Source organism: Tenrec ecaudatus, chromosome 18 (assembly GCF_050624435.1).
Source record: "Tenrec ecaudatus isolate mTenEca1 chromosome 18, mTenEca1.hap1, whole genome shotgun sequence".
Classification (NCBI taxonomy): Eukaryota; Metazoa; Chordata; class Mammalia; order Afrosoricida; family Tenrecidae; genus Tenrec; species Tenrec ecaudatus.
In genome coordinates this window covers 6,952,349-6,968,148 of record NC_134547.1, presented here as the reverse complement: position 1 = coordinate 6,968,148, position 15,800 = coordinate 6,952,349, and the positions used below count along the sequence as shown (strand labels likewise).

The 15,800-nt window shown below is 50.4% G+C and overlaps 1 protein-coding gene and 3 non-coding genes across 8 annotated transcripts; 3 read left to right on the top strand and 1 right to left on the bottom strand.

Moving 5' to 3' along the window:
- Nucleotides 1-2,226: 2,226 nt before the first annotated feature.
- LOC142432990 (U1 spliceosomal RNA) lies at nt 2,227-2,382 on the bottom strand. Its single transcript, XR_012781057.1, has one exon. It is a non-coding gene; the product is annotated as a U1 spliceosomal RNA (small nuclear RNA).
- A 2,849-nt stretch (nt 2,383-5,231) lies between these two features.
- LOC142431953 (Friend virus susceptibility protein 1-like) lies at nt 5,232-9,382 on the top strand. Of its 5 annotated transcripts, none has more exons than XM_075536975.1 (3): nt 5,232-6,041; nt 7,253-7,288; nt 8,065-9,382. In XM_075536975.1, the coding sequence occupies exon 3, from the start codon at nt 8,076-8,078 to the stop codon at nt 8,919-8,921; it is 846 nt and encodes a 281-aa protein (XP_075393090.1). In that variant the 5' UTR covers nt 5,232-6,041; nt 7,253-7,288; nt 8,065-8,075; the 3' UTR covers nt 8,922-9,382. The 5 variants fall into 5 exon arrangements, with proteins under 5 accessions (XP_075393090.1, XP_075393087.1, XP_075393089.1 ...); XM_075536972.1 differs by having other exon boundaries at nt 8,062-9,382; XM_075536974.1 differs by having other exon boundaries at nt 5,232-7,288.
- On the top strand, nt 7,089-7,179 carry LOC142432962 (small nucleolar RNA SNORD88). Its single transcript, XR_012781035.1, has one exon. It is a non-coding gene; the product is annotated as a small nucleolar RNA SNORD88 (small nucleolar RNA).
- Nucleotides 7,897-7,988, top strand: LOC142432963 (small nucleolar RNA SNORD88). The gene has a single exon (XR_012781036.1). It is a non-coding gene; the product is annotated as a small nucleolar RNA SNORD88 (small nucleolar RNA).
- Nucleotides 9,383-15,800: the final 6,418 nt, after the last annotated feature.

Genomic DNA, 15,800 nt, shown 5'->3' with positions numbered 1-15,800 from the left:
ACTGGCCAATAGGGGTGGACTCCTGAAAAGCCCTAGGGCGTGGGCGGGACAAGGGTTCAATAGTGGGGGGCCAGAGCCTCACTAAGAAGTCCTAGGTAGCTTTTCAGGGAGTGGGGCTTCCAAGGAGGGGGCCCTGTTTGGAGCATCACCTAAGCTCGGGAACAGCCATGCAAAGGGAGTAGGGCCCATTCTCTCCAATAACAAAATCAACAAAGCGGGGTGGGGCGCCCAGGACCTGGTCAGGGTGATTGTTCAGAGTGCTTCTGAGGAGCTCAGTTTCCAGGGGAAGACGGAGGTCCACTCAGGATGCTGACTGAACAGAATCACGGTTACCCTGGAAGGCCAAGTCTGTGATCTGTTTGGACAAGCACCTGGGGACCTTCCACGGGAATTCACCTGCCACTCCTTCGAAGATGTCCCTTTGCTCCACATGCCCACGTGGATCAAGTAGGACAGAGCGCCTGTGATGGAGCATGAGACTCCCAGCTGCCCTTTCTGCCGGCATGACCCACCCCATAACCCGACTGCAGCCAATCCAAGGTCCTGTTGACTCTTCTCCCAGGATCTGCCTCTTCCTTGGGATAGCCTTCCGATTCCTCCCAAGTGGTTTCCCTCCTGGTCCCATCTTTTCCTCCTGAGACCCCGCGGAATGATTATTTACACATAGGGCTGCTTAACAACACAAGCTCCGCAGTTGAAACCTCTTCAGCCGCCTTGTCCGAGAAAGACAAGACTTTCTGCTCCCATAAGGAATTCCAGCCTCTGAAACCCACAGAGGCAGTTCTCTCTTGTCCTGTAGAGCTGCCGTGAGTCAGCATTGACTCATGGTAACGGCGGCGTGTTCGTTTTGGTTCGATTACTTATTAAGACTCTACCTCTTGCCAAAGGGACCAAGTATAAGGCATCACTCCAGGGACCCTATCTTCACAGCCCCCTCAATGTCCCTCCCACCGCCCACGGTCCAATTGCCTGCTCTGGGCGACCCAGAGGTGTAGCTTCAACGCTCACGTGTCTGCCTCTGCAGGAAACGAACACCTAAGGAAATAGGATGAGGACGATATTCCATAACTATCACAGGGGGAATCTGGAAAGCTAGTATTCCGCGGTAGGGAAGCCTCCACTTTGATAAGTTAGAGATCAAATCCAAGTACATTATCCTGCTTTAACTATTCCCAGATTCCCCCCTAACAGTCATGCTGCCTTCAAGTGAGCACATGGTGGATTCTATCTCCCTACAGAAGCAGGCATTCTGTCCCTCTCTTCCCACCCTGTCACCCGGCCCCCTTCAATTTCAGATCCTCTTCCCAACAACAAACCGATCTCTACCGCCTGGGACTTTACAGTCACCGAATAATAACTGAAATCTCCAATGCAGCCTCCTCATCAACTTGAACCTCCTCCTTAATGAGAGCTCAGCCCAATGTGCATCCATGATTCCATTCCTATCTGTCAGAGGAAACTAGCCTCCAACATCTGAAGGGCCAGATGGAGTAATTGTACAGCAATGATATTGAAAGATTACAGTAAAGTCACAGAGGATAAGAAATACAGGAGAGAGAATAAAGAAATCAGACACATGTTATGGTAGCATGCTTACCTGAGCCCCTCTGGATGGTCTACGTGGAACTAAGAGAGAGCATCTTTACTATCTTGGGACATTTTCAGGGAGCCATAAGACATGCATATTCAGTAGTTACATGTGTCACAAGGTGGGTGGAATCCACAGTAAGGTCCCTAAGCTCACAGATGAGGAAACCTAATACCTGCATTGGGGGAAGGTATGAGGGGGACTGGGTGACACATTGGGAAGAGAGAAAAGGATGTCTTCTAGAGGGAGATAGAATCAACCCTGTGCTCCCTTTAAGGCAGCACAGCTGTTCAGGGGAGAATCTGTGGGAATGATGTTTAAAGCAGGATCATGTACTTGGACTTGACCTCTAATTTACCAAAGTGGAGGCTTTCCTACTGTGGAATACCAGCTTTCCCGATTCCAAGTTAGGGAATACAGTCTTCATCATACTTCCCTCAGTGCTAGTTTCCCACACCTACCCTGACACCACCTCATTACTCAACAAGCCTCAGGCTCTAGCCAACCCCATTTCTAGTCCCAATCCTCCCTCAATGCCATGCCAAACCCTGCCCCACACTGCTGCCGCCACCGCCACCACCACTTCCATCACCACCAGTCTTGTGACTGTGTTCAAGTTAGTTCATCTTTCTTTTTTTAAGGGGAGGGGGTGAACACAGTTCCCCACTACCACAAATTGTGCAGTCGAATTTCCCACGTTTGGGGAAATAACAGGGGTCAGCACATCCAGAGTGCAATGGATAATCCTCGCCCTGGGAAAACCACCTTCGTGATCATGGTATCTCCCTGCCTTTCTGAGCTGGAATTTTCTCATCAGGAGATTCGGCATGCCCTGGTGGTAGAACGGTTACACATTGGGATATGGTTACATGGTTGGCAGTTCAAAATCACCAGCAGGCCTCAGAAACCTACGGGGAGGTGGTGGTGGGGTGTGTATGTGTCTTGATGAGTCAGTGTTGACTTGATGGAAGTGTGTTTGGTTTGAGGACTGGCATACAATTTTCTACCATGTGGAAATGTAGCGTGGATTTATGGTAGTTACATAATCTGGTGCCAATTGGGACTTGAAAGGATTAAGAGTATAAGGGTAGAGTCCAATCTGTCAACCGGATCATAGCCAATGAGGCCTCTGTGATGGCATGACCTTCCCCTAAGGATTCTGGAAATTCCCGTTTTCCTCCTTGGAGGTGGGAGACACTTCTCTCTCTGCTCACTTCCTTGGTGACTGTCTACTGACAAGTCTGACTCCCTGTGAGACATCCCTGAGGAGAAACCACATGGACCTATCCTGATGCAGCCAGAACCCTGGACCTGGAGTAGCCATGTGGAGACTCCTGCCAGTGCTAAGGTGCTTACAATGCCACTGGATATACAAGACTTCCCACCCACTGGCCTGTGATCTCCCTGCATTTGGCGTGATTGCATGTGTTCCATGAGTCTGAAGAGGACTTTATCGATTGATATCAGACATATGGGCTAATATCGGACTTATGGACTTGATCTGTACTGAGCTGGAATGTTTTCTCAATATTCAATTGCTCTTATATATAAAATTCTTATACACATATGCACGTTTATTAATTTGTTTCTCTAGACCTCTCAGAGTAACACAGGATTGTACTTGATGATCTGATTAGAACGGTTTCATTTTCTATTTGCAAGGCAAATCACATTGTTTTTGTTTGCAAAGAAAACCTTAATTTGAAAAGGAGGGATAGACCATGTAATCCTGCCCTTTGAAGCAATGGACCACAACTTTCTGTTGCATCGTAATATTCCCAATAGTGAGGGTCAAGTCTGGAACAGAGAATACTGAATGTCATGTTGGCTTGTTAGTAGCTGACACGTGGCCAGTGTTTCTTACAGTTCATTCCAATTATTCAAATAGAAAGTGCAAATTATAGAAAACAGCTCAGTTCTGTGCCATCTAAAATAAGGCTTTGTTTTTAAATCATTTTATTGGGGGCTCGCACAACTCTTATCACAATCCATGCATCCATTGAATCAGGCATGTTGGTACATATGGTGCCCTCACGCTCATTTATTCATTTACTTTATTTTTTAAAAATAATTTTATTGGGGCTCATACAATTTTTATCACAATCCACACATACATCAATAGTGTAAAGCACACTTATACATTCGTTGCCCTCATCATTCTCCAAACTCTCTTTCCACTTGGGTTCCTGGGATCAGCTCCTCATTTTCCTTTTTCCCCTCTCCTCCTCCCCACCCCCCCTTTTTTTTTAAAAAAAAAAGAAAACACTCTGGTGCCTTGGGTAAGCATTGGATGATGGAACTGCAAAGTTCTTCATTCAAACCCACCAGTTGCTTTGTGGAAGAAACATGAAGCTGTATGCTGTAGTCAAGATTACATCCTCAGAAGTCCTACAGAAAGAAGATAACTATGTGGGTTTGTTTGGGGTTGGGTTTAACTCCCTCTTTTTATTAAACTACAACAACAAAAAACCCTCCCATATATTTTTCAGTAACAACAAAAAATTTACTCCCTGCTCCATTGTCTGAAGAAAACAAAACAACACCCACAAACAAACAAAGTCAAGAGGCCTTTTCCTTTCCACAAACTCATTCGAACATTTCCAAACAAAAGGGGAATGCTCAACGTGACTTTCACTGCATCGGGAACCCCAATTTACAGACCCAATATAAAAATTAATGACCTGGGTCCCTCCGCCCTCAGACTGGGAGTCTGTCCTGCCCCCTAAAATCCGAGTCCAGCCCCTCAGCTCCCTCTTCTCTCTGAACTAGGAGTCTAGGTGTGGGATGTCACTGTAAATGGGGACCGTCTGTCTCCATCACTAGACGCAGAGAGCATTTTCATTTATGGGCAGGTTCAGCAGGGAGGTGCGGCAGGGTCTGGGTTTGGTTAGCCCTGTCTACACAAGCCCGGGGTACTGAAGTTGTTGCAGGCAGCGAAGGGGAGAGGGGTCCGCGAGGCAGGCCCACAGCAGCTGCATCATCACTGTGGGAAGATCCAGGATGTCCTACGATCCGCCTCCTCGATGCGGCCGACAGCAGACAGACCCGGAGGAGGAGTCTGGGAGGCCATGGACCAGACGGGTAAGGAATTCCTTTGCCCAACATCGGGTCCACAGGCCCGCCCTCCCCCAGATCCAGAGTCCCGCCTTTCTGCCACAGTCGTTACTTTGGCCCCGCCTCTCCCCCCGCGTGGAAGCTCGCGGGGCTCTCCCCCCTCCCCCCCAGCCCCGTCCGCTAGGAAGACTTACTCTCGCGAAACGAGGGATTTGCGCAGGCCACGCCTCTAGCATCCGCCCCGCCTCCGGCTCCGCTTCCCTTTCTGGCCCCGCCCACTCTCGGGGTCTTGCTTTCTCACCTTCCCTTGTGGCTGTCCGCCTAACTGCCTGCCGCGCCTTACAAAACAACCGTTCTCAAAACGCCCATGACTGTCTGTCTACGTCTCCAGACACAAGGTCTCTTCATGTTTTCAGAAAGTCTGTGGCGGTAACAGGCGTGAACTCCTTCTCCAAGCCCGAACGCGGGACCCCTGGCACCGGCGCTTGCCTAGGACGACTCAGGAAGTGCCCGGAATGGCGCCGACTGGGGGCGGGCCTTCCAGCGTCCGCACGCTATAAATAGAGGCGCCTTAGCGCGTGCGTGCTCTTTGCAACGGAAGGCGGTTAGGTAAGTACGATGGGTCATCAGGTGTGCGGCTTTCCCCGTTTCGGGACCTTGCCTCTGTGGGGCACGTGGTATAAAACGTCTAGTACTAGTAACATCACCTGGTGGATGAGGTCGGGGTGGTCAGAAGGGGCCGGGGCGCGCGCACGCGGCGGGGACCAGGTGGCGATCGCCATGAGGTGCGCGGCGTCTGAGGAGAAACGAGGGTTCTTGGTGGCTGACGTAGTTTCCTGCTGCTAGACTCTTGGGTCTCGGCCATCTTGCTCACTTGTGGGGGAGTGGGGTCTGTGACGCCGTGTAGGTTTCGTTTCACTCCGGTCGGTTTGCTTTATTTTAAGGGGCTCTTGGTGGCACGAGAGGAGGATTTGGATCCGCACGGGGAGGAACGGTAGCCACGGTTACTAGGAGGGAAGGGGGAGTAAAGTCCGTCTGAGTGACTGAAGTGTGGATTTGCAGCAACGGATGTAATTGCTTTGACAAACGTGGCTGAAAGCCATGCGTGGACGCACGAACTGTTTTCGCTAGAGTTGGTTTTTCAAAGCTGGCTTCTGAGGCCGCCAGTGACGCGCAGGGGCTGACGTCAACGCGCAAGTATAGATGGCGTTAGAACACAACGGTCTTGTCTGGATTTCTCAAACGAGGCACGGTTGGTCGTTGGCTTTCTGCCGACTTTTACCGGAAACTGGAAGGTCCCTACCCTGAGCTGAGCCGGCTGATTACGGAGAGGGAGAGAGAAGTGCCCGGCTGACTTCCTTGGTTTGACGAGAGTGGCTAGATCATACGATTATTTCTGGTGAGGCTCGCTTGGTTAAGGATTAGATTACTTCTCGGGACTTTGTATCTACATCTCTGAGTGAAGTTATTAATTTAACTAGAACTCTACCCAGGCTACTCACTGTTAACTCCATCAACGTTGACTTCTAGCTGCCCTAGAGGGTTTCCTAGGCACCCCCTGCTGCTCATGCTCCCCTCTGCTTGGCGCCTCCACCATCTTAATGGCGAAGCCTGACGTCAGTGCCAGATTCCAGCCCCTGATCCCCAGCTTACCCTAAAAGGGAAAGAAAATGCCTCACCCGGCCTAAGGCCACACCACCGGACGCCTACTTTGGATACATTCAGAGATCCCTAAGGGTTCCTGCTTCTGCGAAGAGTTACAACCTACAAACCCTGCAGGGGCAAAGCTGCACTGCCTTGTAGGGGAGCCATGAGTAGTCTATCAACTCAGTGGCATTGAGAACATCAGTGTATGTCCATCTCTCCCTCTTGGGAGTCATTTGAATTTGTAAGCGCACCCCCTTCCCCATGAAGAGCTCAGGGATATGCGTCTCTCGCCTCCCTTGCTGAGTGGCTTTCTTGAGCCAGTCCCAAATATCAAAGACTTAACTTCGTCCTAGACCAAGCAGCCTTCTCTTGGTTTTTCCTGTTTTCGGTGAGGGTTTACATGACACCTCATGTTCCCTGCCTGCAGCAAGTCTTAACCAGGGTGGTCAGTGATGATGGGCTGCAGTCTTGCCTTGCAAGCCTCCAACTCAGAAGCATTAGGCTTCTTTTTGTTTACCCCTGGATGACACCCCCCCTTTTTTTTTGCAGCTGAGCCTTACCCTTAAATAACTGTCTAGGAGACTCCTTCACCATCACCTTTCCCTGGTCAGTGGAAGAATCTGTCACTCATTCCTCTCTGTCGTTTTTTCCCAGAATGATTAACACCTGTGTCCTCCCAGTCAAGGCATGGGATTGTCCGCCTTCCTTTGACCGGTGGAGGAAGAGACATCTTGGTGTCCCCATGGGGGAAGCTGTTAATCATCTTTTACTCTGCCTCCCTCCCTGAAGGGGAGGCCCAGGGCCTCCGTGATGTCTAGCACTGGGCTCTGATCACTCCTGAGGACACAGTGCACCCCAGGACCTTTGACACCTGGGGTTCTGAGGGGCCCTGGCTCTGGGGAGGCTTCCAGACCATTCCCTGCCCCTGTCTACCCTCTCAAAAAGCATTTTCTTGTGTTTTAGGTGCAATCTGGGAGCTGAGAGAACTTCCCTGCCCTGGTAAGTGGCCACAACCCTCCCACCCTGTAACAGCATTGTCTCACGGGGTCTCCAAGGTAATGTTCTTAGGTACAGAACCCCCTGCTCTTTCTCCCAGGGACATTTGGCAGTTCCCAACTGTCAGCTGCACCGCCAGGCTTTCTGTACAGTGGGGTGCTGCAGGTTTTTAAAGACTGAACGTTTCATCGTCGTTTAGTTCAGTTTTGCTGTGAGTTGCCTGAAGCGTCCTTGTATGCCCTTCCCCTCTCCTCGGTGCCAGGTGATTGGTTTTGTTTCCCAGGTCTGCCACGGCAGACTTCAGGCTGGCCTGGCTCAATGAGTACATGGGGAGGCCTTCCAGGGGGGTTGGGTAAGACAGTTTGCTCTGCAGGTTCCTACACCTGTCTTCTAGAGCTTGGGGTGGGAGCCTAGACCCTGGATTTGTACCCAGCTCCTCAGTCCAGACTTGGGGGTTAGGGACACGAGGTGGTGCTAGAGTTGGAAGTATGTTGCCCCTTTCCCATCCTGTGATGTCCTGTAATGTGGCATCTGCTCTGCAGACATGGGGTGATGGGAGGCTGAAGGGTTGGGAGAGGAAGTGGGGTCGATCTGGATTCAACAGTTGTGCCTGGCCCCCATGATGTCCCAGCACTGGGCTCCGACTGGCCTTGAGGACACTGTGCCCCCCAGGACCTTTGACAACTGGGGGTCTGAGGGGCCATGGCTTTAGGGAGGCTGCCTAGGGGAGGGATTGCTCTTGCCCCACCTGATCTAACACTTGTGTCCTTCCCCAGAAGACCCAGCAGCCATGGCTGACAGCATGCTGGTGTCCTCCTATCTGGGCCGGGGCAATGAGAGCTATGCCTTCAGTGACCTCATGGACATGGCAAGGCGCTTTCGGCAGCACACGGACACAGATGGTCAGGAACCCATGATCACCTGGATCTTGCGGGTGTATGACCAGGGGGGCCAGGTCCTGTCCCTGACCTCAGCAGAGCTGGCCACCCTGGGGAACCTGACCAGTGACAGCCTTTTCAACTATTACCGCCGGACTCTGCAGGGCAGCTGCCAGCCACTCCTCACCTGGCTGCTGAGAGCCTGGCGCCAGCGCTGGCCAACTCTCTCAGACTTCCGTGCTAGTGAAATGGACTTCCAGCCTTGGGCCACACTGGAGGGCGGCACGCAGCTGGTGCGCGAGTTGGGCATGCTCAGCTGGATCTATCAGGACCCACCCTCTGCTCCGTACCCTGAGGACACAGCCCTCACCCTTGACCTGAAGAGGCTCCTGCTGACCATGGGCCCGGAGGAGCTGCGGCCTTCACTGCTGGCCATGCTGGCAGCGAAAGGCCAAACGGTGATGAAGGCAATGGAGGCCCTCCAGACCTGTGTTGAGGTGGACTTGCTGGCGCGCAGGAGCCAGCCCCATTGCCGCCAAGGCCTGCTAGGGCCCAGGCCCACTCGCAAGGAGCTCGTGGGCTGGCTGCTGGGCCAGGGCATTCCCCGAGGGCAGGTGGAGAAGCAGCCCACCCGAGTGCTCCTAGAGAGGTACCTCAGGGAGGCCAGGCTCAGTGGAGGCCAGCCTGCCCAAGGGCCATCCCAGGAGCAATTCCTGCCTGTGACCTATGGGGAGGAGCCACCCAAGAGCATCAATTAAGTTCCACCCACCTAGGAACTCAGCTCTTGGTCTGCTGGTGGCATGCCTGTGAAGGGAGGTAGATAAGCAGGAGATGGAACTGAAGTGGTGGGGGGACACCCTGACAGCCCTCACATATGTCCTCAACCCTACCACTGGGGTCACTTGAGGGCAGCAAGCTTTGCGAGGTGAGATATGGGGGTAATTCACTTTAACCAGTGTGATACTGCCTCCTTTTAGGCCAAGTTGAGCCACTCATGGAGTACTTATTTTTTAAAAAGCAACTAGCACCTTAAGCACTTTTGTCCCTACTGTCCCCTGTGCCAACATAACGTCCCCCGTGGGGACTTGAACCCAGTGCCTTTTCCTTGGCACTAGAGACATGTGTAGAAGTTATTGTAATGCCACCCTTGGATGATGGGTCAGTTCAATGGCCACCCTGTCTTGTTCATGATTTGTATAATAAAGGCTTGTGTCTCTGCTCCTTGGCTGGGTCCATGGCATCTGTTTAATTCATCATGGTGGTCAGCTATGACAAAACTGCCCCCACAAGGTTTTCTTGGGATTAATCTGTGCCCTTGAGTCAGGGTGATTGCCTGTGGGTTTCCCAAGACTGACATCTTAATTGTTCAGAGCAGACACCGAATACAGCGTTATCTGAGACTTATTTCTGAGTGGAGAGCCAGGAAGCCAAACTGTCAAGTTGATCCCAACTCAAATAGGCTAAGATTATCCCCTGGGCGTTCTCAGACTGCAGTCTGTCCTCCCAGGGTGGTTCCCAGCTCCTGATAACATTGAGATGAAGAGCCCAACGTCTACCCAGGCTTTGTGGGCAGAGGGATGGGACAGACGCAGAAAATACACCACCGAGAGCCCTGTGGTGAAAGACTATTACAGGTTAAGTCTCCAAATAGTAGATTTGATGACATTGAGTGGCACTGATCAGTTGTCAGGAACTAGGCTGGGCAGGCACAATTGTACAGCGACTAAAGATTATGAAGTCAGAATACAATGGAGCCAGGCACATTTTTTGGTAGCACCTTGCCTTAACCCCACTTGGTAGTCCATGTGGAGATGGGAAACCAGACGAGTACAAGGGAGACATTTCTGACCAAGGCTTACATAGGGGGCATATAAGTCCCCTGATTACAGGTAATCTATATCACAGGATGGGGTTGTTACAACAAAGGCAATACTGTGGGGGAAAGGCCAGCCTCTCACAACTAATCCATGGTTTAATAGGTGCAATTGAACGGTTGAGATTATGTGTGGATCGGTTGAAATTATGTATGTATGGATAGGTTGTAATGTCAGCATGAAAGAGATTGGAATTATGGAGTCAAACATTTCATGGTAGCATGCTCACCTCAGCCCAGCTCTGGTCCACGTGGAGATGGGAAATGACAAGGGGAAAAGGAACGGGAGGGAGCCAGAGAGCCTTTATTGCTAACCAAGGCTTCTCTGGGAGGGTGTGCAAGCCCCCTAATTATGGGTGGGTGAAGACATTGTCACAGGAAGGGGTTGCACGATAGGCTATACAGCAATGAGGGGGACAATCTAGGGATATATACACAATAGGAAAAGGAGGGATTGGCGTACACCACTGTGATAAGGGCTGATCCTAGATTTAGGATGGCAGTCTAACTTTGGATGTCACTGAGCAGGTTTGACCTGTTCTCTGAATCTCCATAGAAACCATTATCAGCAAGGACTGTGCCTGTGTCTCTTCACCTTCCTGGGTGGTCTTAACTGAGTCCTGTGAGTTGCATTCCTGATCACTGCCTCTTCTCTGCTGGTTTCTTCCTGCGGCCATTCTGTTTCCTCCATCCCTCCTTTTGGGCCAGTGGTCCACCTGGGCAGTTAACGTGACTTCTGTTCACTCCAGAGTCACGGCATTCTGTTGCATGGACAGCTCATGCTTTTGTTTCATTAGCCTGCCGTATGCTGACTAACATCCGGGGCTTGTTTCCCATAGGTGTGGGAAACCCACCTTATGACAGGGAGTCTAGAAACCTAGTATTCCACGGTAGGAAAGCCTCCACTTTGGTAAGTTAAAGTCCAGGTACATGATCCTGCTTTAAAAATCATTCCTGCAGATTCTCCCCTAACTGCTATGCTGTGGACACATGGTTGAGTCTACCTGCCTATAGAAGTAGACATCCTTTTCCCGCTGTGACACCCAACCCCCTTGCACATTCCCCTAATGCAGGTATTAGGTTTCCTCACCTGTGAGCTCAGGGACCTTACTGTAGATACCACCCACCTTGTGATGCATGTAACCACTGAATATGCATGTATTAAGGCTCCCTATAAATATCCAAAGACAGTAAAGGTTCTCTTCCAGTTCCATGTGGTCCTTCAAGGGGAGCTGAGGTGAGCATGCTACCATAAAATGTCTGCCTCCTTTATTTTACTCTCTCCTATCTCTCTTATCCTCTATGACTTTACTATAATCTTTATATATCATCACTGTACTTTTGCCCTTCTGCCCGAACAGTTGTGGGGGACTGGTTTCCTCTGACATGGGGTTTCCACAGACATCCTGGTGTACAGAGTTAAAGCATTTGGGGGGACAGCTCACCACCACTTGCCTGTCAGCTTGTCAACTCATGGCTTGTGCGTGGCTGTGATGGTGGAAGCAATGTCACTGGTATTTCAGATGCCAGCGGGTACCTAAAGTGAGCAGGTTTCAGCAGAGCTTCCAGACTGAGTACACACAGGTCTGAAGGAGGGGCAGGTTGTCCTCTTCTGATGACTTAGCCACTGAGAGAGAACCTTGTGGAACATCCCCAAAACATCTCCCTAGAGAAGAGATGTCCCTAAACATTGTCGGACTGTCCAAAAGACCAACAGACCTGTCTTGAAAGATGCACGACCAGAATGCCCCTTGGAGATGAGGATGGTGAACCTGCTTCTCACATACGTTAGACATGTCAGGTGAGACAGCCCCACATTTGTTAACGTAGAAGAGTAGCCCAGAGAGGAACGCCCTGGACAAGACGGATTGACAGCTCCAACAATGGGCTCCATCGTCAGGACACATGCGGGCATGGGGCAGGGCTGGGGTCCCTTTAAGTCGAAACTGACTCGGGCACCTCTCAAGAACCACAGACAGGTTTACACCCACCTCCTGGGGGGTGGCGGGGTGGGGGTGGGCGGGGAGCAGTTCTACACCATTCCATAGAGTCCCAGTGAGTCAGAATGACTTGATAGAGTTTCCAAGGACCCCTAGGGAACGCTGTGGGTTAGGCCACCCTTGAGCTGCAAGCCATAAGGTCAGCGGTTCAACACCCCCCCCCCCACCGCTGTTTCTCAGGAGAGAGATATGGACCTTCTGCTTCGGCAATGACTTGCATTCTTGGAGACCCTCTGTGAGGTGGCCATGAGTTGGAATGATAGCTAACTGTCCACTTGATTCCACTCTACCCCTGGGTAAGTGGCCTGTGAGCTGGGCTTGGGTTAAGCTTGGGCCAGTAAAGGGCTGGGCAGAGATAACTGGCACACTGAGAACCTTTACTATCCTGGGACCCGAATCGAGTGGAGTTTATATGTACATATATCTAGAGTATATATATATATATTTATATAAATTTATATATATAAATTTATATATATATAAATAATTTGGTTTTGAGGGCAAGCTCTGGACCCTGGGTGGTTGTGGAGGAAGTGTACGTTAGTAAAATAGCTCTCAGTGTGATGCTCAGCAGGGGGAAGGGGAGTGGGGTTGGACTTGCAGTTGAGAATGTGACTAGGATTCATTGCCAACTCACCAATGTGGAGGCCTCCTTCCACCAGTCTGCCTCCCAGACTCAATCATGAGCGCTGAGAAAAGCCTGCCGTTGAGGTTGGGGCGGGAGGTGAGGTTGCCTTAGCGAATTTGCCCGCATACACTCTTTCCCCGGTTGACGTAAGCTGTTGGTGAAGCATACTGGATGCTCCTTGGACTGCCAGAAAAACACACAAGTCTGTCTTGGAGGAAGTTCAGCCAGAGTGCTCCTCAAAGGTGAGGATGGTGAGACTTCGACTTGGGACATCTTAGCAGGAGAGATTAGTCCCTGGAGAAGGACATCATGGTTTGTAAAGCAGAGGGTCGGTGTAAAAGAGGAAGCCCCTTAATGAGATGGGCTTCCATGTATATATGGATAGATACACACAACATGAAGGAATATAACAGCTAATTCGCCCACACAGCAATACAGAGGGCTCAGTTCAACTCACTTCCATGGAACAGTTAATATACTGGATGTCCTCCGACTCAGGAGGGCTGCTGGGGCCAACGTCAAGGAAGCAAACAGCTGAGTCTTCCCTAGGATAGTGCAGGCAGTCTGGCCAGAGGCAGCAAACAGCAAGGCGGGTCACCCACAGTCAGCCAGATGACAGGATCCAACAGTCCCAAGCTCAAGCGATGTAGACACTAGCAGTGTGGGAAAGCAGGTCTCCAAGGAACCTAAGCTCTAGCCACATGATCCGCAGTTTGGCAGTCCCACATGTAGTGTAGCTCAGAAGTTGAGGCAGAGAACTAGCAGCCACACGCTGGTGCGATCACCAGAGAGAAAGAGGCGGGGCTTGCCAAGCCGTTTATCTCTTTGCCCTCCAATCAAACCGTGACCTTAACAATCCCACATGTTCCTATTGACCCGTTTGGGACCATAAACCTACCTATCACACTCCTTTATTCTCTCTTCTATCTTGCCTATTCTCTATGACTTTATTATAGAATTTATATATTATCACTGTGTTAGTCCGGGGAGACTAGAGAAACAAATTTATGGATACTCATGTATATAAGAAAGAGCTTTCTTACAGGAGCAATTAAATATTGAGAAAACATCCTAACCCAGTCCAGATCAAGTCCTTAAGTCTGATATTAGTCCATATGTCCAATACTAATCTATAAAGTCCTCTTCAGACTCATGAAGCACATCTAATGATGCCAAATGCAGAAAGATCACAGGCCCATGGGTGGGAAGTCTTGTGGATCCAGAGGCATTTTAAGCATCTCAGAGCTGGCAGGGGTCTCCACGTGGCTCTTCCAGCCCAGGACACTAGCGTAGCTCCATGTGTCTTGTCAAGCTGCAATGTCTCCCAGGGAGTGAGCATGTGTCCCGCCTCCATCAAGCTATTTATCTCCTTAGTGCCTCCACATGATGTCATCAAGCTGCCACCTGATTGACAGGTTAAACTCCACACTTGCATTCTTAATCCTCTCAAATTGACAACAGATTGTGTAACTTCACAATCACCACCGTATGTGAGGGGACCAGCCCCTAACATCACAGATCTGGTAGGCGTAATTGTACAGTGATAATAAGTAAAGATTATAGTAAAGGCATAGAGAGTATGAGAGATAGAAGAGAGATTGAGATAATGGAGTCAGACACATTTCATGGTGGCATGCTCACCTCAGCCTCACTTGGTGGTCCACGTGGAGAAAGATATTTATTGCTAACCAAGGCTTTTATATTCTCTGGGATGTGCAAGCCCCTTAATTAGAGGTGAGGACATATGTCACAGGAAAGGGTTGTGCTATATGTAATACAGTAATGGGAGGGGGTGATCTAGGAGTATCCACATAATAGAAAGGGGTGGTATTGGGGGTACACATGTGACAAGATGGGCAGATCCTAGATTCAGGATGGCAACCTAACTTTGGATGTCACTGAGCTTGTTTGACCTGCTCACTGGCCCACCATAGAAACCATTAGCAGTAGGGTATAAACCCCACCTACAGGGACCAGACTAATGGTCACAAACCTTAAGGGAGCAGTAACCCAGTGTCCAATCAGCAGGGTGTGGGTCTTATCTGTGGTGGGCCCAGACAGTAGTCTGGCAACTGTCTGCCTTCAGGGAGGTAAGGACAATCGTTTACCATTAGCTGCACACATGTCCTAAGTCTAACATATATTTGGGGGAGAAGACTTGGGAGAAAACTTTCTGTTTCCTACAACCACACATTTGTCTACGGACCCTGTGGATGTTGGAGGCTGGTTTCCACTGAGCAGGAACTATTGCCGATCTCATGTTACAGATGGAAACGCGAAACACAGAGAAGGGAAGGGATGTTGGAAGGCACTCAAACCCACTGCCAGTGAGTCCACGAGACAGAATTAGAACAGCCCCCTCTGTAGATTTCGGAGGCTATTAATCCTTAACAGGAGCAGAAAACCTCAATTTTCCCATGGGGGAAGTTGCTGCACTCAAACAACTGACCTTGCAGTTAGTAGCCCAAAGCTGCTTAACTCTCTACACCACCAGGGATCCTCTTCTTCGTGCACTGGCCCCCAACACCCTCCCCCCCAAAAAAGTCTACCAAGTTCACTGTTAGACCCTCTGCTTTACAAACCATGATGTTCTTCTCCAGGGACTAATCTCTCCTGCTAAGATGTCCCAAGTCGAAGTCTCACCATCCTCACCTTTGAGGAGCACTCTGGCTGAACTTCCTCCAAGACAGACTTGTGTGTTTTTCTGGCAGTCCAAGGAACATCCAGTATGCTTCACTAACAGCTTACGTCAATGACCTTACAAGACAGGATAAAACCGCCCTGGTGGTTTCTGAGGCGGTAAATCTACAGAAGTAAAAAGCCTCATCTTTCTCCTGAGCAAGAGGCCTGTGGTTTTGAACTGTTGACCTTGCAGTGAAGAGCAGCCCAACCGTTAACCAAGGCAACACCAGACCCGGAAAAGGAGCTGAGATGGAATCTCCTGGTCTGCGATGCAACACTGCCACCTTGTGGAGCCAGGAAAACATACAAGCAGCGAGGAAGAGGTTGTGGGGTGTGTCAGGGAAAAGATGTGAACAAGGAAGGTCCCCACGTTCTCAAAAAGGGGTCCTGAAGAGATAGGTGCAACCCAGGGGGCTGGCAGGATGCGGAGCAGTGGCTGTCTGAGTCTTAGACG